Here is a 22,943-nt window from a genome sequence, read left to right as displayed (position 1 = left end):
ACTGCTGGTGTTAACCATTAGTGGTCAAAAGAGCTTTTTTTTTTTTTTTTTTTTTTTTTGTCTTTTTGCCATTTCTTGGGCTGCTCTTGCAGCATATGGAGGTTCCCAGGCTAGGGGTCGAATCGGAGCAGTAGCCACCGGCCTACACCAGAGCCATAGCAATGCAGGATCCGAGCCATGTCTGTAACCTACACCACAGCTCACGGCAACTGTGGATCCTTAACCCACTGAGCAAGGCCAGGGATCGAACCCGCAACCTCATAGTTCCTAGTTGGATTTGTTAACCACTCCGCCACGACAGGAACTCCGAAAAGAGTTTTTAAATAAATGAAATCAATTAGAATAGAAACTATCCAAATGTATTGCATGTAGTAAGGCTAAGTATTACTCTGGGAAGTGTGTGTGTGTGTGTGTGTGTGTGTGTGTGTGTGTGTGGCATTGACAATATAAAAGGTAGTTCTTAATTGGGGTGACATCCAAAATTGTTGGAGAAACACTGCTTCTCTGTAATCCTCATATAAGGTCCATATAACATCTACACTTTTTAATAATGAAGAAACTCAAGTGTACAGAAGTTGTATAATCTGTCCAAAGTCAAACTGCCAGTAGGACAATCAAAAAGAACCTCTATCTCCTGAACTCCAAATATACAATTGATATCTGCGTTTCTCTACTGGAATGTCCTAAAAGCGACTGTCTCAGTATTTGCAGAACCTGTATGCAATTTCCACACATCTAATTTGCTCAGCTTGCAGTGTTTTGCTTCCTCATCCAAGCAGCAATCCTCCTGCCTTAGCTAAATCTGCTCATCATGCCATTTCCATGACCCTCCCCATTTCTCTCCTGAATAATTCCAACAGTGTCCTCTCACTGCCTGTTATCATGCCCCCTCCAAACCCCAGTTCACTCTCTGCATTGCTGGAAGTACTCTCTCTGAAATAAAAATCTAATTATTTAGGACAAATGCTCCCTAACCTGAAGAGTGCTTTTAAACTCCAAATGCCATACATAATATTCTAGGCCAGATTTTTGTGTAATTTTAAGCAATACTTTAAGAAATCAAACCGAATTGATACTTAAGGAATTTTTATTAAAGTCAATAAATGGTTGAAAGACTCAGACCAAAAGTTCTTTATTTGTTGTTATTTCCAACATACTAAGTTTATTCAAACTTATTCAAGGACAATCACAAATGTCTTTCACTTGAGAACTACAGGTTGTCCAGCCAATAGTGTCATCTTCTTGAATTAAAAAAAACCAAAACACTACATCTATATGTTGAGACTAATGTAATTATTATTTGTGCCTTCATAGAATGTCACGAATTCATTGACTAGCAGTCACCAATATTGTTCCTAAATATGTATAAAACATAATCACAATAAACTTTATATTCTTATTATAGTTGATTTACAATGTTGTGCCAATTTCTGCTATACAGTAAAGTGATCCAGTCATACACACACACAAACACACACATACTCACACTCCCTTTCTTACACTATCTCCACCAAGAGACTGGATATAGTTCCCTGTACGATGACCTCATTGCCCATCCATTCTGAATGTAATAGTTTATATCTACTAACCCCAAACTTCTGGTCCATCCCACTCCCTCCCCTGTCCCCCTTGGCAACCACAAGTCTATTCTCTATGTTTGAACCACAATAAACTTTAATTTGCACTGATTCTAACTGAAAATCCAATGCTTTCCAAAGTTTATAGCAGATTAAGATATGTCTATTGTGAATCGGTCATAGATATAGTCTGTAGATTATCTACTAAGACAGTAAGTCTGAGCCTTTCCATCTACATGTTTAAACAAATTGTTGGACTTGTTGCTGCCTTTGCACAGGCAGGTGGAAAGAATTTCTAGTTAGGTACTCACTATGATGGGATCAAAGTTGTCATAATATGCTTTAAGATACTATTTTAAATGGAATTATTTAAAGAATTCATTTTTCTAAAATATTAGTGTCATAATATGCTTTATGATACTATTTAAATGGAATCAAAGTTGTCATAATATGCTTTATGATACTATTTTAAATTATTTAAAGAATTCATTTTTCTAAAATATTAGTGTTTTTCATACACACATAGCTAGTGTTGAAAATAAAACCAATAAAATAATGCTAAAAATATTACATGTTTCATTGTTTTTGTAAGCAGGATTAAGTGCAATAGTTTTGTTGTAGTGTCTTTGTTGTTGAATCTTTCCTTTACTTCTCAGTTAAAACCACAAAGAGTTAGTGGTTCAAAGAAACTCATTTCTTTCCTCCACATGACTTGTTGGGAAGATTCTAAACAAGCCCGAATCAATAATTATGATAAATCCTTTTACTTCAAAAAAAAAAAAAAAAAAAAAAAACCAAATACACACTTGGAATAAAGAAATGCTTTAAAGAGATGCATTAGGCAAAATATTCTATCAAGTTTTCAACCATGACTTCTGCTTAGCCTGAGCTATTAGTGACTGACATGCCCAAAGGTGAAGCTACAATAGTAACATACAAAATAATAAAATGCTTAAACAAAGGAGGCAGAACCATTGCGAAGAGGGCCACTGGGGTTGTACAAAGAGCCTTTTTCTTTCAAATACTCTTCAAAATACTGTACCTCAATTCATATCAATAGACAGCTGGATGGCTGGATGCCCAGCTGCTAAGAACTACAACAAAACTGGAACCCTCTTTACATATTACCTTCCTTCTACCCAAGCCCCTGAAGTGTTCCCAGGATTCCATTTGAATATGTAAGCTTTATTTTTGGTGCACAGATTAAAAATCAAGATCATCATGTACGAGATAATGTATGCGAAAAAAAACTAATAGTTTTTAAGAGCTGTGCAAAAGTAAGATATTTTCATTATACATTTCAGTAACCATGGTTTCCATATTATGAACACTGTGTTGGTTTTTAGGTAAATTTATACTATAACCACTACATCCTATGCCACTTTTAGAAAATACTTATGGAACTACGTCCTCAAGTATTTTCTTTAAAAAAATAAAACTGGCACATTTTCTCACTATTGAAAGGGGGTCTCATTTCCCTTTTTCCCATATATGGGTTAGAAGAAAAACATAAGCTGACTCATTTCTAACATAAAATGTTTCCCTTATCCTCTTCTCAAAAAAGGTCACCATAAGTGGAGTCATAGGGACAATATCATTTGATATTTTCTTATATAATTTTATGCAATTAGAATTAAAATAATTATTAATAAATGGAATAAATATATCCTCAAATATCTACATTTATAATAAAATTGAATTTTAAGAATAAAATATTCTAATGCAATTGGACTTGCCAACTACTAACTTTTGTTCATTCCAAACACATGCTAGAGTTCAGACAAACATATAACATTGTTTTCTTTGGTTGCAGTGCTTTATAAATGGTCTTATTTTACCATTTACCAAACCTCTTTTGTTGAGTTATTCAAACTAACGTCTGCCAAGAACACTAGGAATTTGGTGATATTGCTTCTTTTTGGAGAAAAACAACCCCTTCCCTCAGAAAATTGAAAATGTTTATCTTGGCACTAAAACCTTGTATTGAGCCTTCTGGAAAGTATTTTAAACTGTTGTTTTTAACCTAGACTTTGTGACTGAAACAGGAAAAGGTTCCGTAGCTCTGCACCAAAATACATATTTATAGGCTTGATTTTCTTTCTACACCAAAAATACTAGGTTGATGGCAGCAGTTTTCAAAGTACAATTTCCTAGGACCATGCCTAACGTTGGGCATTATCACTATATTCAACACACGATTTGTTTTTTAAACCTCAAAAACCTCTGATGACTAAGCAATGCTAACTGTTGATGAAATATGTTGTCTTTAGTGCCGTGTCGGGAAGGACAGTTTCATTTAACTACCTGATCTGTTAGGAGTTTTCACACACATAAAATTTTTACTTGATATTGTTATTTCCTTCTGTCAACAAAAGATATGTTTCTAAGTTTTTAATCTTTTATGTTTTTACATTTCTCCCACTAGATAGGCTTTATCTTCAGACTAGATAGAATATAAAGATAAACCCTGTGAACTTTCTGCAATACTGTCCTAACAATGGGTCTGAATACAATTAAGACATTCCTCGGAAAGTGATGAAAGAGTCACTGTTCTTAAATGCCCCAATACACCCCTCAATTATTAAAATATAAGAAAGAGCCCACAGGAGTTGAAAGATGTATATGAAAAGTATGCTTAAAATGGTAGGTCAAAAAATTACACAAAGACCCCTCTCCCCCAGATAGCCACAATGATTTTTCAACTCACTAATAAATGACATAAAATACTATGCATCCCATTATGAATAAGCCCTCTTCGCCTTAAAAACTCCATCCAATTTTTTTCCTTCTAGCAGCGTGGCTGTCCCTTTACAAGAATAATTATAGCAACATCATCGTTTTATATCTGCATATAACATTTTTGATAAAGTCAGAGGAAGTTAAAATTCTATCATTATGCTTGTCAAATATTTTTCAGAATGTTCTGGCATGAAATTAGTTGTTTAAAAATTGTGGTATGGTTAAATTGTCTTACTTAGCTTAAACAAAAAAGATAAAGATATCTACCAAATGCCTCTTACTAAAATCCATAATTGCCTTTGTCAATCAAGTATAAATTTTAATTTTAAAAACCTAGTACTTCTTGCTGTAATTGCATTCTACCTATGTCCAGAAAACTCAAAAAAGAGTCTATTCAAGTAAGTGTAAGAATGAGACAAATAGGAGTTACTGGTATTACCTAAAAGGAAGATCATGAAGGAAAGGACTCTTCCTAATCAAAAATTCTCTTCCCATACTGTTGTGGTTACATGACAATGACAGACATCATCTCTATTGGCATTAATGTCTCAAGCCAGCCTGACACTCCTAACATTCCGCAGAGTCTCAGAGTCAAGGAAAAACCCAACTCTGACATCATGGACGAACTTCACATCTTAGACCGTGATGAGGGTGCTAGGTCACCTTCACAGGAGACCTAGATGAAGTCCTACCATCAACTGTTTTCACATTTAAACTTAAAATGCTAATCGTTTTATAAGGAGAGTGAAGAATATGTAAAATCAGAATGAGAGAAATGAAGAATTCGGTCAAAAACTATGACCTGGCTGAGGTGGTTAGATGCTGTGGAGGTGTGAAATCCATGAATAGTTTAAATTTTAAAATGAAATAAAAGCAGTTTAGAGTATTTAAACTGAAAAAAAAGAATATCTAAAATCAGGTCCACAAAACACAAAAATTCACTTATCAGGATCAGAGGACTATTAATTTATATATTCAGCTTTCCAAGATGAACTTATGAGGAGAATACGAAAAAAAAAAAAAAAAAAAATCAAATCTTCCTGCCCTTTCTCTATTCACTAAGGAGCAGTAGCTTATCTCTGACCACTCCAGAAAACAAAACAAATCAAACAAAAACTCAAGCTACTTGTGGGGAATACTAAACACTTTAGTTATGCTGTTGATTTTAAAATTACAAAGGAAGAGTATTTCTTCTATTAAAATAAGTAAGTATAACAGAACATACCTGAAAAAGAACATGTACATGGCAGCAGTGATGCAGAACAAAAGGACCTAAGCAAGGAGAAAAGAAATGTTACTTGCAAAAGAACACTGGCATCATCATTTGTGTGTCTCACAAAAGCAAAATACCCACGATTAAATCTTGTACCTGAAACAATCTAAAGATGTGTGAAACTAGTCATTCATATATCACATTCTCTATCATTCGATACATCATATTAAGGCAATAATGATCTACATATTTACACACAGGTAAATGAATAAAATTACGTACATTTAACAATACATATTTGTGTGTATATGTATATATACACCCCCCACACACACATATATAATATAATATGTTTATATGTATATAGACCAGGTAGAGGGTAAAAGAGGTCAAAAGGAAGAGCCAATTTTTAAAATTAAATTAAGAATAAGTAACCTAAGAACATAAGGCAATGGTTTTTATATAGTGGAGTCAGCAAAACAAACAAACAAAAACCATAAAGCTTATTACCTTTTATATCAAGATGATAAGTTTTTTTCAAATATAAAATACAATTGTCAACCAACTCTAATCAATAAGAAAAGCTCCTAAAACTATAATCATCTTATATGGGATATAGACTCCTTATTAAAAAAGAAAAATTCCTCTAAAAGCAAGCTTCAGAACACAAAATAAATCTGGATTAAAGAAGCTCCCTTGAAACACATCATACTAAACACAACATACTAAGATGTATATGGAAAGAATCCAAAAACCCAAGTTCTGACCAAAAGCTTAGTTTATGCCAACAAAGTGGATCTCTGTAAAATTGTTTTAAATCAGTAAAACAGAAGTTGTGTATGTGTTCTTGTGTTAACAATAACAGTGTAAATTAAACAAAAGGATTGTCAACAGCCTCACATCATATACAAATGACAAAAGAACAATCTTCAACTGTTAAAGACTGACCAGAAGGAACCACAAAAACAAAAACAGTATGAAAGTACCTTAGCCATTTCCAATGTAATTTATAATCAACTTAAGCATAGTATAAACGTTTTGCTATTACAAATCAAGCTTGAGAGGTTTGCCATCTTGGCTTAAGATAAGCATTATAAATATAATGTGAATGACTGGGAAATATAAAACCTACCAACTCAAAGCGAATGGGTATCACATTCCCTGATTTCTGAGAGAAGGAGAAAAAGAAAACCAAGCTCACAGATACAGAGAACAGATTGGTGGTTGCAGGAGGCAGAGGGTGGTAGGGAGAAGTGGAGGAGTTGCATTTTTGTTTTGTATTGTTTTGTTTGAGTATATATAGTGTGTGTGTATTTAAAAAAAAATTATTTAAAAAAATTTTTTTTTTTTTTTTTTGCTTCTTAGGGCCACACCATGGCACATGGAAGTTCCCTGGCTAGGGGTCAAATCCGAGCTATAGCCACCAGCCTACACTACAGCCACAGCAACACAGAATCTGAGCCGAGTCTGACCTACACCACAGCTCACGGCAACACCAGATCCTTAACCCACTGGGTGAGGCCAGGGATTGAACCTGCATCCTCATGGACACCAGTCAGGCCTCGTTTCCACTGTGCTACAACAGGAACTCCTATTGATTTTTTTTTAAAGGATGGGTAAACTACTATGAAACAAACATTACTTTTATTAATTTTTTATATTTACATTAAAATATGTAAAATCTTTATACATAAATATATAAAATCTTTCTAATAAACAAGCACACATTCTTCTCCTCCCTCTCTCCTCCCTTTCCTCTCCTATTCTCTCTTGCTATTAAAAATATCCTATCTGGAGTTTCCACTCTGGCAGAACAGAAACAAATCTGACTAGTAACCATGAGGTTGGGGGTTCAATCCCTGGCCTTGCTCAGTGGGTTAAGGATCCGGCATTGCTGTGAGCTGTGGTGTAGGTCACAGAAGCAGCTCAGATCTGGCGTTGCTGTGGCTGTAGTGTAGGCCAGCAGCTACAGATCCAATTTGACCCCTAGCCTGGGAACCTCTATATGCCGAGGGTGCAGTCCTTAAAAAGCAAAAACAAAAACAAAAAACCCTACAAAAAAACCAAAAACCCCACAAACCTATGTATGTCCTATATATGTTGCATAAGGTTCATATCACTGTTTTTGAAAATTTAACTTAAAGCATAGGAAATTAATCTTCAGTTATTGATTAATCAATTATAAATTAAAATCCAATTTAACTTGCCAGCCAACAATACAGATCATGAAACCGAATTTTTATTTTCTTATCTATCTTTGTAACCCTTTTAGGCAAATGTATTTCATTCTTTCCCTGCACTAGTCATTATTCCCCTTACAGACAAAACTTTCTAAATGAATATGCAAATCACTCAAGATTTTGTTTCATCACAGTCATGAGATCTAAAAACATCAGTAACATAAAATCTAATCAATATTGTTACTAAAAAAAAAAAGCAAAACTTTTGTTTTAGCTATTTCCCAGCTCAAGGAAGTCTAAACATTTTTGCTCCTAATGCTCAAAGGAGGTCCATTCTATTTTAGTTCATCTTCGTCTAACAAATTTAACTTTGGTTGTTGATTTAAAAAGACATTATCAAAGCAGAATTCCCATTGTGGAGCAGTGGAAACAATCTGACTAGTTATCTATGAGGATGAGGGTTCGATCCCCGGCCTTGCTCAGTGGGTTAAGGATCCGTCGTTGCCATGAGCTGGGGTGCAGGTTGCAGATGCGGCTTGGATCCTTGGTGATGGCTGTGGTGTAGGCCGGCAACTTCCATATGCCGCAAGTGCAGCCCTAAAAAGCAAAAACAAACAAACAAAACCAGTATCAGGGCAGCACCCCAAATGTAGAGTGGCTGGATTTAACACAAACACCAATTCATTTATTCAGCCAATACTTGTTCAGTGGCTGCTAATTTGACACTGGAGAAAAACGCATGAACGATAGAAAAAAATTCTCATAGCTACTAGCGTATTTTATAAGGTGTTAAACACTCACATCCTGCAGCTCTTTAGTTAACACTGTTTCCTGTAATCCACTCTACTGCATCCTCCTTAACAGGGGAAATGCTTCTCATCCAACAAGGCTCAATCCCTGAAACTCTGTGTCAACTCTCGCGCTCCCGTATTATTCTCACTTCAAGTACAGCTCAAAGCTATTAGATGTACACAATGTCTATCTCACTAGACTAGAAGCTTGTTTACATTATATACATCCAGTATAATACTCAGTATACTTAAAAAATATATACTAGACTCCACCCAACAAAATACATAAACAATCAAAATCACTTTTCAAAAACATCACTGAATTATATGCTTTTAACGATCATTTCAATCTTGCCTTTGTACAATTTTTTAAGTTCTGACATAGGTATATGTACCTGTAAAATCGTCATCATAATCAATATAACATATTCATCACACTCCAAAATTCTTAACAGCATTTTTACGATCATTTTAATATCCATAGAATCTGTAGTGGATTTCCCACTGTGGTGCAGTGGAAACGCATCCGACTAGGAACTGTGAGGTTGCAGGTTCGATCCCTGGCCTCGCTCAGTGGGTTAAGGATCCGGTATTGCCATGAGCTGTGGTGTAGGTCACAGACACGGCTTGGATCTGGTGTTGCTATGGTTGTGGTGTACGCCAGCAGCTGTAGCTCTGATTAGACCCCTAGCCTGGGAACCTCCACATGTTTCGATGCTGCCCTAAAAAGCAAAAAAAAAAAAAAAAAAAAGAATCTGTAGTGATATAACCTCTCTCATTTTCAATACTGGTAGTTTGTTTCTTATTTTCTTGATCACCTGAGTATAAATTTATTAACTATCAATTTTATCAAAGAATGGGTACTTGTTTAATTGATTTTCTCTACTTTTTCTCTGTTTTCTATTTCATTATTTCAATTAAACGTTTATTCATTCCTTTTTTCTATTTGCCTTGGGCTGTTTTTTTCTTTCTTTTTTTTAGGGCCATACCCACAGCATACGGTAGTTCCCAGGCTAGGGGTTAAATTGGAGCTGCAGCTGCTGGCCCACACCACAGCCACAGTAACATGGAATCCAAGTCAAATCTACAACCTACACCACAGTTCATGGCAACACCACATCCTTAACCCACTGAGTGAGGCCAGGGATTGAACCCACATCCTCATGGGCACTATTCGGGTTCATAACCTTCTGAGCCACAATGGGAACTCCTGCCTTGGGTTTTTTTCCTGTTTCTTTTTTATTGCCATACCCACAGCATGTGGAAGTTCCCAGACCAGAGCCAGTGCAGGACGATGCTGGATCCTTAACCCTCTGTGCCACAAGGGAACTCCCCCTAGTTCCTGAAAGGTAGAAATATATGCCACTGATTTTTTAAAGATTTTTTTCCTTTTTCAATATAGGTGTATAACGCTATAAATTTACCCCTAAGATCTGCTGTATCCTACTAATTTTAATTAGTTGATAATTCATTTCTGTTGCATTCAAAATACTTTCTAATTTGGCTTTGCTCAGTTCTATGATCCATGACTTAGCAGTGTGTTATTTGGTTTCCAAAAATTTGGGGATTTTCAGCTATCTTTCTGTTGTCACTGACTTATTTGATTCTATCATGGTCAGAAAGTATTTTATGTGACTTGATTATTTCTAAATTTATCAAAACTTATTTTTTATGTCCCAGAATATATTCTGTATGTTTGGTAAATATTCTACACATATTTTTAAAAATTATGAATTCTACTGTTGTGGGGCAGAAAAACAGTAAATGTCAGTTGAGTGAAGCTGGCCGACAATGTTGTTCTAATCTTCTAAAGCCTTATTGACTTTTTGTCTACTTGTTCAATCAATTATTGTGAGAATCTATCAAAATATCCTGCTATAACTGTGGTGTTGCCTTCACAATCTCTCGCTGTAGTTCTATGTTTTTCCTTGGTACATTTTGAAGCTCTGTTATTAGGGATATAAACATTTAGAATTAGGTCTACTTTATCATGATGAGATTACCTTCTCTGATGATATTCTCTGCTCCGAAATCTATTTTAATCTGACAGTAACAAGCTTTCTTTTGATTACTGCTAGTTTTCCATTCTACTTTTAACTGACTGGGTATTTATATTTGAAGTTTAGTGCCTTTGGGCATCATATTTTTGTTTCTTGCTTTTTTATCCTATCTGAAAATCTCCACCTCTTCAATGGCATATTTAGATTGTTTACATTTTAATACATTATTGGTAAGTTCAGAATTAAACCTATCATCTTGCTTTTTTCTGTAGTTTCTTGTTTCTTCTTTTCTAACTTTTTTGAATCAACTAAATATTTGTATGATTCCATTTTCTCTCCATTGTTTGTTTAAAGGGTTTATAGTAAACATCTTTAAATTGATAGTCTCCATTCAAGTAATACTATACCACTTAACATATAAATATGGAATCTTAACAGTGATATACTTCATTTCTCCCTTCCTGACCTTTGTGCTATTGTTGTCATCCATTATACTCTTATCTATATTATGAAACCACACTTTAAACATTTTTTCTTAAAAATGCATGCCTAAAATAAATTTCACCTTTGTTTTCAAAGATATTTCACTGGGCATCATTCTAGTTTGATGGAACATTTTAGTTGAGCAATTGGCTCAATGAGCATCACTTCAATATCTTCTTACAATTTGATTATGAAGTGCCTTGGAGTAGTCTTCTTCATGTTTCTTGTACTAGGGTTCCATTAAGTTTCCTGACTCTGTGGGTTTATCATTTTCATCAAATTTGAAAAATTTTCAACAATGATTAGGAACTCCAACTAATATGCAGTAGGCCACCTGAAGTTATCCCACAACTCACTAATGTTCTCTCTTCTTTTTGTAAAAAAATAATTCTCCTTACTCTTCTTCATGGAGTAAAGATCACTTCAGATCATTTCTATTATTATGTCTTCAAGTTCACTAATATTTCCTTCCGGAATGTATAATATGCCATTAATGCCACCCAGTAAATTTTCCATCTTATACATCGTAGCTATCATCACTAGAAGTTTGATTTGGATTTCCCCCCTTTCTCTGTCTCTAACTCTTCTGAAACTACAGAAATCACTGAAAACAGCTCTTTTTAATGCCATTGACTGCTAACTCTAACAGCTTTGTCAGTTTGGGTTTGCTATTAATTGATTATTTCTTCATTATAGGTCAAATCTTGTTTCTTATTGCATGCCTGGTCATGTTTGTTGGATATCAGATGTTTTGAATTTTACCTTGGTGGATGCTGGATATTTTGTATTCCCATAAATCTTCTTGAGCTTTGTTCTGGGTCATATTTTTTTGGAAACAGTTTGATCCTTTAAGAAGGAGCTTTCAAGATAGACAGAGTGGAATAGTGCTCAGCTTAGGGGTAATTGTCTCCCATTGTTAAGATAAGACCCTTATGCATACTCTACCCAATGCCACATGAATCTTGAGATTTTCCAGTCTGGCTGATAGGAACAGATACTATTCCCGCTGCTATTTAAGTGCCAAGCATTCAATTAAGCACCTCTAAGCCTTTCAGGTCATTCTTTCTTTGACCTGGGGTGTTTTCCTTATGTTCATGCCCTAATCACTAATCAGTTGAGTATGTTCTAATCTTCAGTGGACTCCATCCAGCATGGTCTGCTCTCACTCTCCACTCTGTTTCTTCAACTCAGAAAGTCCTCTAGACTTTGCAGGAATGCCTCCTCTTTGATCCATGCCTGGAAAGTCTTTCAAGGCAGTAAACTAGCATATATCCATGGGCTTATTTCATTTCTGTCCCAATTCTCAGGGATCTCTGACCTTTAGTTCCTAATGTCCACGATCATAAAAATCACTGCATAAGTTTTGCCCATGTTTGGGTTGTTTCAATTGGAAGAGTAAGGATTACTGTTATTACGTCGTGGACAGAAGCAAAATGTGGTTGTTCAATTTAAACTAATCAAAAAAATAATATTAAACTCAGTTCCTCATCCACACTAGCCATATTTCATGGAATCAACAGCAACATGTGGTAGTGGATACAGCAAAGCAGATAGAGAATATCTCCATGATTGAAAAAAGTTCTATTAGACCTGTGCAAATGATATTTTCACTGAGCATTGTATTATCACACTTAACATATTCTAACCTTGGCATCTGCACACATCCATTTTTATACTCTATGCTGTTAAGTCTAAATCAACATAAAATTATATCACAATTTAGTCATTTATGGGAACAATACAATATTATCTATTACATAATTGTAAGCATTAAATGAGATATAAAGCCTAATAGAGTGACTAGTACATCAAGGAGTTCAAGAAATGGTAATTTTTTTTTTTGGTCTTTTTGTCTTTTCTAGGCCTGCACCGCAGCATACGGAGGTTTCCAGGCTAGGGGTCGAATTGGAGCTGTAGCTGTCAGTCTACGCCACTGCCACAGCAATGCCAGATCCAAGCCACGTCTGAAACCTACACCACAGCTCACGGCAATGCTGGATCTTTAACCCACTGAACGAGGCCAGGGATCAAACCCGCAACCTCATGGTTCCTAGTTGGATTCGTTAACCACTGAGCCGCAACGCGAACTCCCAAGAAATGGTAATTATTGACGAAAAATAATTTCTCTGTAATTTTCTATTTCACAACCATTTCATAATATAAACACAATAAGTAATTTTGAAGTTGCTATTTTCACTTTAATTTTTTTAATTCAAAAAGTAATGAAGGGTATACAACAACATAAATAAACTTCAAAAACATTATTTAGGAGTTCCCAACATGGCTCAGTGGAAATGAATCCCCCTCGTATCCATGAGGATGTAGGTTCGATCCCTGGCCCATCAGTGGGTTAAGGATCTGGCTTTGCCACGAGCTATGGTATACGTCACACAAGTGGCTCAGAGCCCATGTTGCTGTGGCTGTGCCGTAGGCCAGCAGCTATAGGTCCAATTCGACCCCTAGTCTGGGAACTTCCAGAAAAAAAGCAAAAAAAAAAAATTAAGTAGAGTTCTTTTGTGATGCAGCAGATTAAGGATTTGGCACTGTCACTGCAGTAACTTGGGTTGCTGTTACAGCACGGGTTCAGTCCATGGCCCGAGAACTTCCTCATACTAGGGATGTGGCAAAAAACACAGAAAAAACAAGCCAAAAAAAACATGATTTAAGTGAAGGAAGCCAGTTACAAAAGGCCACAAGTTGTATCATACCATTTATAAGAAATTTTAGGACAGAAAAATCTCTTTACAGAAAGAAGAATAATGGATGTCTAGAGCTAGAGGCGTGAGGGGTGATGGGGAAAATTTGCTCATGGTATAAGATTTCTTCGGGGGGATGAATACGTTCTAAAATTAGGTTGTATGGATAGGTACACAACTTTGTCAATAAAGTGCAAAAAAGATGAACTGACACTTTGGTAAATTTTACAGCGTGTAAGTTGTATTTCAAAAATACTTAATACTGTTTTTTTACAAATTAATACATGTACATGATAAAAACAAAAGTTCAAAATGAATGACAAAAATATAATGAAAAGAAACTTCCCTTCTGTTCTAGATCTGATTTCTTGTCTTGTAGAATTGTGTCTACATTTTTACAAGCATAAATACCAATAAAGACATTGTTTCATACTTTGCTTTTTAATTTTACACACAGAGAAATGCTAAAGTTTATTTAAACAGCCTATGAATAGACAGAGTGGATGCAACATATATTGAATACCAAAGTATACTTTGCAAATTTGTATTCTTATACCTCTGGAGGTAAATTCTGAAAACTGAATTCACTGTATCAAGAACAAGTGTATTTTTCATTTTTATGCACTCCTATCAACAGCATATCAAAGTAGCCATATCCTTATATAAGCTATTTCCTTATATCCACAAAAATTATGTTTTATCTGTTTCATCCTTGCCAATGTGACGGATGAAAGAAATGGTACCTCATATTATAGCTGAATTTTAATTTTTTTGGCTGTACTTGCAGCATATGGAAGTTCCCAGGCCAGGGATAGAACCTGAACCACAGCAGTGACAATGAGCCTCAGCAGTGACAACACCAGATCCTTGACTGCTGGGCCACCAAGGAACTCCAGCTGCACTCTTCTTATGAGTAAAATTGAGTCTCGCAGGTTTATAAATCTTTGTGTTTTGACCATTTGGTTTAAGCAATTTTTTCATATCCTTTGACTATTTTTGGATTGTGGATCTTTTGGAAACCATTTTTATTTTTTGAAACTGAATATACTTATGTGAAAACATAGAATCAATAGAATCAATTTCACAATTACCTATTTGCACCAAGAATATGGGTGGTTAAATCAAAAGTAATCGTGTAATGGAAATCTCATAACGTACTAACCCAAAAGAACGTTTTAAGCCAAGAGTGTACAGAAAGTATAACAAATAATGTGAAAGTAAAGTTCATTCAGCTGAAAAATACTGTTTTCTCTGGAATGACTTCTCAGGAAGTGATAGATTTACAATACATGGCTTCCTGTTACAGAGCTTACAAAACTTTCAGGAAAAACTTTACTATGGCTGTCATCACTATGTCATGAAGAATTATATGAAAACTATCCCCCTCAAGGCTCCAACAAAGAAACAATATCACAATATATGAATACTTTAAAAACCTAAAAATAGCCAGAAATAGAAAAAATGTGAATAGGGCCTGGTAAAGAAAGCTGTTTTTACCATTTAAGCCTAAGATGGTTAAAACACATATCCTGAAGTCATTTTAAAGTCTACTAGAGACCTCAGCAGATGGTGCATTTAATTACTTCCTACCCCAGACATCTTCTGCTTTTCTTTACCATACGCAGTTAGATGTTCTTTGGCCCCGCTCAACACCTTGAATGTGTCCAAAACAACGATGTTCTTTGCTGCCTGGTCTTCATTACTCATCAGGCCTGTGTCCCCCCATGTTTATCACACCCCTTCCTTTCCTTATGCAAATAAATACTGAATCCTGTCCGTTTTGCGGAAAAGAAGTGACACATTTCTCCTTGCCCCAGCGTACTTCATTCGTATTTTAGCCATGTCTCCGCCCATCTGTTCACAGAAATTGATCTGGAAATTATGCGTTCCTAACACGTTGTGCCTGAGCAAGTCAAAAGGGGAAGACAGATCGGTAGGCTCCAGACTATCAGGCGCCCCGTGTGATCTTCAAGAGAAGCAGAATAAACAAAAAACCACAAGTTCTCACATTTAGTTAGGTACTTATTTCAGTTGCCCTTATGAGGTCAGTCTGGTATAGAAAGACAGGCATATTAACAATTCGGCCCAATACAATACGCTAGGACAGAATATTTACCTTTCACCGTCCAAGAGGGACTCATTAAACCATCTCATTATGTAATTATTCTAGTTAAATATATTTAGGCAAAGTTTTTTGCTGTCTGTGTACCTTTATGTCTCCGTCTGAAGTTACCTAGAATGCAAGTTCCTAAGGACAATCTCTACTTGGCCTAATTCCATACACGGATAGATTTTTGGTATATTATATAAGGCTTTTGATAATAATGTTAGTTTCCAATTATAGCAACCATCTTTTAAAAAAATAAATAGTACTCCCATTCACACAGTTTGTAAGGCTGAACTTTAGACTCCACCAATCATTTTCAACTTTTCTGAAAATACAGACCACTGCATGGCCCCTTGTGGAAACCATTCTTACTGGATGAAAAGTGTTATCACGATTTGCAATTACATATTTTGCTTTGAACACACAGGATCATTATCATAATAATAATTTTCTTTGGATACTGCATAGTTTTAAGCAATGCAATTCTCAAGTTAAATAGCTATGTATTGCTTTATAATTTTAAAAATTCTTAAATAATTCAAATCTCATATAACTTAGGTCCACAAATTCTAGACTCTAAATTAGAATGAAGTCTTGGGACTCCAGATTAAGATTATAAACTTAATCACATCACTTCCATTCTCTAAGCTTTACTATTTTTTTTTTTTCATTTCTAAGAGAAGTTAGATTAATCTCCAGGATCATTAGAACTACAAAATCCTATGATTCCATGAGTCATTTTTTTTTCAATGTACAACAAAATTATTTCAAAGCAAACTGTCACTAATATATGAGGCCAATCTCAGAATATATGTATATACTAAGCAAATGAGAGCATTTGCTCTGACTGAATTATGTGTAGGAAATTACATTAAATATGCCAAAAACTTGGGCCGAGTCTCTGCCTTGCACTGCTCACTATTCTTGATTTATACCTTCAAGGTCAGCAGACAAAGTCTGGCAACATATTAACCCTGAAATTTTCCAGTTGTAGAAACAGCCATGTTATATGGTGGCTGGGAAATACAGCCTATATGATGTTCTGTCCTTTTATGGTAAGGAGGTAAGCTGTATTTTGTCTTCCATAAAAATGAAATCATTTACAGTATATAACTAGAAAATTTCAGTATGTAGTAACTAATACAACCTGGAAGTTACTTTCTTTATTACAACAAAATTCTAATTCTGCTGGCAAATTAAAAAAAAAAAAAAGCTTTAAATTAAAGCTCACTATTTAAAGGATTACAGAGAAGGATTTACATATGAAAAAATTCATTCTTTATTAAAAATTTAAAAGAAAATTTAATGGTCAAGCCAAAACCAAAAGATGTGAATTCATTTACTAAACACTCATTAAAAGTACATTCTCTGAACTGAGACTATAAAAACCAATTAGACATTATCATAAAACACCTACAGCACTTTAATTCATATCTCTATTATTATCATGTAAAGGAAGTGCAGATTATTGGAAGGTTGGTCAATAACTTATATTTAAAAGTTATCAACTTATTCAGCTGCTTCTTTTTTTTTTTTTTTTTTTCAGCTGCTTCTTTTCTTTCCCATACCCATTTCTCTATTTTATGGTCAATTAGATGGTCATTAAAAGTCATTATAAACCCATATACACATATCCATTCTCTTTCAGATTCTTTTCCTCCATAGATTATCACAGAATACTGGTAGACTTCTCTGTGCTATATAGAAGGTTCTCCATAATTTTTTTTTTTGTCTTTTTGTCTTTTTTAGGGCCACTCTCACGGCATATGTAGGTTCCCAGGCTAGGGGTCGAATCAGCGCTATAGCCACCAGCCTACACCAGAGCCATAGCAACGTGGGATCCGAACTGCATCTGCGACCTACACCACAGTTCATGGCAACGCCGGGTCCTTAACCCACTGAGCAAGGCCAGGTATCGAACCCACAACCTCATGGTTCCTAGTTGGATTCATTACCCACTGTGCCACGACGGGAACTCCTATAATTCTTAATTAAATTGAATTCGTAATTTAAAACTATCCCAACCAGAAAACTTGAATCCAGATGGCTTTGTTGATAAGTTCTACCAAACATTAAAGAAGAAAATAATATCGATCTTACACAAAGTTTTCCAGAGGATATAAAAAGAATAAAGAAGACTATTTATTTCAAAAAAAAAAAAAGTCATTAAAAACACACTTCAAAATAAACAGGAAAGGGGAGGTTCCCTGGTGGCTCAGCAGTAACTAAAGTAGCACAGGTTTTTCTCTGGCTTGGGAACCTCTACATGCCACAGGCATGGCCCCCCACCAAAAAACAAAACAAAACAAAACAAACAAATAAAACCCCCACAGCAAACCTAACTAAGCAAACAAACAAAAAAACCCCAAACAGGCAAGGAAGTAAATATGAAAAGGAAGAGTAAGGGGCCAAACGAAACTATGGGAGAGTTTAAAGATGGAAAGTTTTTAAGGGTAAATAAAAATAAATAAATAAATAAATAAAAAGGACCAGGAGTTCCCGTCATGGCGCAGTGGTTAATGAATCCGACGAGGAACCATGAGGTTGCGGGTTCGGTCCCTGCCCTTGCTCAGTGGGTTAACGATCCGGCGTTGCCGTGAGCTGTGGTGTAGGCTGCAGACGCGGCTCGGATCCCGCGTTGCTGTGGCTCTGGCGTAGGCCGGTGGCTACAGCTCCGATTCGACCCCTAGCCTGGGAACCTCCATATGCCGCGGGAGCGGCCCAAGAAATGGCAAAAGGACAAAAAAAAAAAAAAAAAAAAAAAAAAAGGACCAGAGAACATGGAGAAAGAAGAAATAGAGGAATAAACTAGATCATAAACTACTATCAACTAACAGTGCCAGGCACTGTATAAGATATTTTTAAAATACTACCTCTAATCCTAACAAAAGCTCTTCAAAGTAGGTTTTTATCACTCCCATTTAAAAGATGAGGCAACTGGACTCAAGAAGATAAGTTACTCAGGGAAAACCACATAACATTTAAGTGGCTGAACTAAGACTCAGAGATATGACTATCCTATTTCAAGTTCAAGCCTTTCAATTATACCGCTTTGCCTCTAGAAAATTTTTATTAATGTTGATTGAGTGGTTACTGCACTTCCAAGGTAAGAATAATCTCCACAATGCTGCTTCTATTTTAACCAGTGTCTGTCATTTTTTTAAAAAGGCAGTGGAGGGGTGATCTTTCAGAGTTCAGTACAACAATAATTAAAATAATAGTGTAATGATAACATCAATCGCTGATGTTACTGAATGCTCACTCTACATTACATGCTGTATTAAGTGCTCAAAAGAGCCTTGTAACGTAGGGCTTATTACCCCCCCTTCAGAAAAGTTTAGAGACACAGACAGTAATGGGATTGAGCAGGTTTGGCAATCAGGTGTAACTCCAAAGCCCTTGAGCTGCCATGAATTCCTCTCAAGATTTCTTTCAAAACTCCCATTAAATAATTACAGCTTTTACATATTTCCTTTAACTTAATTATGAAACATCTCTTACTTTCAATCACAGCAGATTAAAATAGGTTAAGATACAGTCTCTGTGTTAAAGAGCTCTCACTATTTACAAAATGAATCAGATTCAAGGTGACAAAAAAATTCCATAATGCTCAAAACTTCTATAAAATTTTCTAGTAAAGAAAAACAGATCTAAGTAACTATTTTTTAAATTTCCAAAATGTTATATAAATATTATAATCAAAAACTAAAAACCTTGCATGTTTACACACTGAGAAGAGAAAGATTTGCATGAGCCAGTTTTCCAATATGTTTACATATCCTGATGCTGCCAAACATCTTCCCTTTTCAATTCAGAAAACCAAACCAAACCAAACGCATGTGTCATTCAGCAGAGAAGCAAGAAAGGTTTTGCATGGATTCAGAGGAAAGCTAAAGCTGAAAAAATATTGTGTTTTCAGCAGGGCCAAGTAGATGGGTTGTCTAAGTAAAACCTCATTATTAGAAGTAGACAATTTGTAGTCAGTTAGTTATTTTCATCCAAAGGGTGGTATTCCCATTAACTTCAAATAAGAACCAGGCTTAGGGTGACACTATGTTTTTCCCTCAGAGACATTACAGAAATAAATAAATAAGAGCTTTCAGATTACTTTAGAGAGGTCGCAGCAGGGCCACATACAAATACCACACGGCAGTATGGCAATTCACATTTTTGTCATTTGATGAAGGCAAGAAAGACCATTAGAGTGAGGGTTATTGTACTGCTAACTAAGGTGGCCAGGAAGACAGCACTCACTCCCGGCTTCACCAAACACACACTGCGCCGTGGGCAAAAGGCCAACAGCTGCCCTCCAGCTGAATTCCACATGGTTGAGGTGTCCACTGAGAACCAACTCAATCCCAACACATAATCCACAACAAACAGCCATCAGCAATCAATAGAAGGATATATCTAATCTCTTTACTGTGGTTTTAAACATAGCATATGGGTACTTGACTCAAGTATGGATAGAAGAGAATGTCACTAAGTTATCCCAAATGGTGTATGTATCCTGTGCCCACACTCAAGCCATCTGCCAGTTCTTTTGGGCATATGCTCATTCTGGAATTCATTTGAGAAAATCCTTCCTTGATTAGGCATGGCTTTGCTCCTATCTGCCGTGGTTCTCACCATTTACATCCAGCTGCAGCTTCCTCTCTGCATGCTTCATTCCCACTGACTACTTCAGGCAGGAAAGATAGGGAATTAATTTTTTTCCTAACAAACATTTAAAAAATCTTAAAGCACAATAAAAATTGGCATGACCGAAAAAAAAAAAAAAGGAGGGGAGGGATTCATGGATTCCCAACCAAATGAATGTGTAAGACTTTTCAAACATTTCCTCCAAACTTATTCCACACACGAGATTTTTCTTTTTGAGCTTCCCCTGCTTATTACATCAACGAAACACAATAGATAAGGGCTCTCAGCTACGCAGTATAACCTTAAGAAAACATCTGTGCTTTTCTTCCTTCCTAGTCAGCAAGACAAGTTCAGTATTCAGTTTATCATGAACAATCATGATACAGAAATATATAGTTTTTCAAAATACCTATAAAAGTATTTTAATAGTTTATAGATAAGAAAGTGATATAAGAATTAAAAAACACTACTGATTTTTTCAAAATAGAAAGTCAACTTTTCAGTATCTAATGGGTCTAGGGCAATGAGAAGAAACTATTATTTATCAAATCTTGTTCCAACAGGAAAAATGAATTAAGAATAAACAGAAATAGGAGTTCCTGTCGTGGCGCAGCAGAAACGAATCCGACTAGGAACCATGAGGTTGAGGATTCGATCCCTGGCCTTGCTCAATGGGTTAAGGATCCGGCGTTGCCGTGAGCTGTGGAGTAGGTCGCAGACGCCGCTCGGATCCCACGTTGCTGTGGCTGTGCCATAGGCTGGCAGCAACAGCTCCAATTAGACCCCTAGCCTGGGAACCTCCATATGCCATGGGTGTAGCCCTAAAAGGACAAAAGACAAAGACAAAAAAAAAAAAGAATAAACAGAAATAAAAATCTAGCGCCAAGTGTAAAATCGAGTTTATATCCAGTATTAGCTATTAGTTATGGATTCCAAAATGATTAAAGAGAAGAGATTCATAGACTGGAGGTTGCTTCTGTCATGGAAAACTCCCTTTTGCTTTGTAGTCTAGTTGCATGTGGTCAAGACTATAGCCAGTTTTAAGGATGCATCTGGACCATATGACCTAAAGGGCACAAAGGCAGTCTATGTCTATCTAAAAGTCAAAATCACAATTTTAGGCATCAATAACTAGGATTGTTTGTACAAACTCTTCATCCATTAAAAGCACGTTACTCTCACATTGCTAATGTTAATACTTTGTTTGGATGGATGGATGGATGGAGAGATAGGTTGGTTTATATCCACAACTCCTCTTTGGAATCCTCTTACCAAAGGACAGTATTCCATGAACTTTCTAAATAAACTCAAAATAATGTACCTGCAAATCTAACTACAGTTTGTACTCGGAGAAACTTCCACCGTGTTCTTTTCTCTCCATCTTACTTGCTTTTTCGTAATGCCTGCATCTGAAAGAATTAGGAGGTTTCAGAATGAAGAAGGCGATCCTCATATAGTATTTTATCCCTCAGTCATGTTCATAACCTGATAATCATCTACTCCTATAGAAATTGTCAGGAAAGGAAAAAAACAAATTGTTTTTCCTTCCCAATTTTTTTTTTCCTCCAGAAGATGTCATTACAAGGCATGGAAGAAATGAACAAAGGTTTTCTTGAACTTTCTCACAATAGCATTCTTCATGTTCCCACAGTCCGTTTTAGTAGTAATTAGCACAGCTGCAGAGTTTTAGTTTACTTCCCCAGTATTATTTTATGAATATAGCCATATACATTAATTTTTATTTAAAAATACCAATAACACAAACATATATTAACTCTAGGTTACAGTCCAAAGCAGTACCTTGAAAATGCAGGTTATTGGGCATTCAGACATAGGGACATAAGATTTCATGGTTAAGAACAAAAGAAACATTTGTTTTATTGATTCATTTAAATAACAATCTTAAGTTTTTCTATCATCTGACGCTCAGATTTTTTTCCAGGGGCTATTTTCAAAGGTATCTTACAGTTTAAAAGTTGAGACTTTTCCAAATAAAATTCTAACTATCACAGAATATACAAAAACCTCCCTGGGATATTCCTAAAACACCACATCTAAATACCGCCATCATCTCCCCTCACAAAGTCAGAAGAGATGAACAAGCACTTGAGCAGCAGAGTAGAACAACTCAATATTGTCATGCTGGGAAGGTGATTAGGAGGAAAATAGTGTAATATCCTCAAAATTAAGTCCTCATAACACCCAAAGCACTTTGTAACTGATATGACTTGGCCTTTTCAGTCTTCAAAATTTAATTAGTAACAATAAACCAGACTAATTGGGGGTGGAAGCTGCAAAATTCTGCAGAGTATTTCTCAACGCAGTTTTCTTGGTGTGTTAAATGCAGGGCATGGCAAAAATGAGGCCTGTGTGTACGTCAGCCAAATTTTTCACATGGAATTCTGTCTCTAACAACAAACAGACTGATTAATATTTTAATAGGAAAGCCCCCTAAGGAAAGCAGGTGGTTCCTGGCGCACACGGTCTCAGAGTCTGGGTTATCCTAAGCATACATT

At 35.7% G+C, this 22,943-nt stretch overlaps 1 protein-coding gene across 8 annotated transcripts in view; it reads right to left on the bottom strand.

Moving 5' to 3' along the window:
• TMEM135 (transmembrane protein 135) overlaps nucleotides 1–22,943 on the bottom strand; it is a 279,815-nt gene that overhangs the window by 69,454 nt on the left and 187,418 nt on the right. For all 8 annotated transcript variants that reach the window (XM_021062615.1, XM_021062616.1, XM_021062611.1 and 5 more), the window contains one exon: nucleotides 5,542–5,588. In XM_021062615.1, coding sequence (XP_020918274.1) covers nucleotides 5,542–5,588 — 47 coding nt within the window. The remainder of the gene's footprint in view (nucleotides 1–5,541; nucleotides 5,589–22,943) is intronic.

Source organism: Sus scrofa, chromosome 9 (assembly GCF_000003025.6).
Source record: "Sus scrofa isolate TJ Tabasco breed Duroc chromosome 9, Sscrofa11.1, whole genome shotgun sequence".
NCBI lineage: Eukaryota > Metazoa > Chordata > Mammalia > Artiodactyla > Suidae > Sus > Sus scrofa.
The sequence above is the reverse complement of the archived record's forward strand: the minus strand, read 5'-3'. Positions and strand labels throughout refer to the sequence as shown.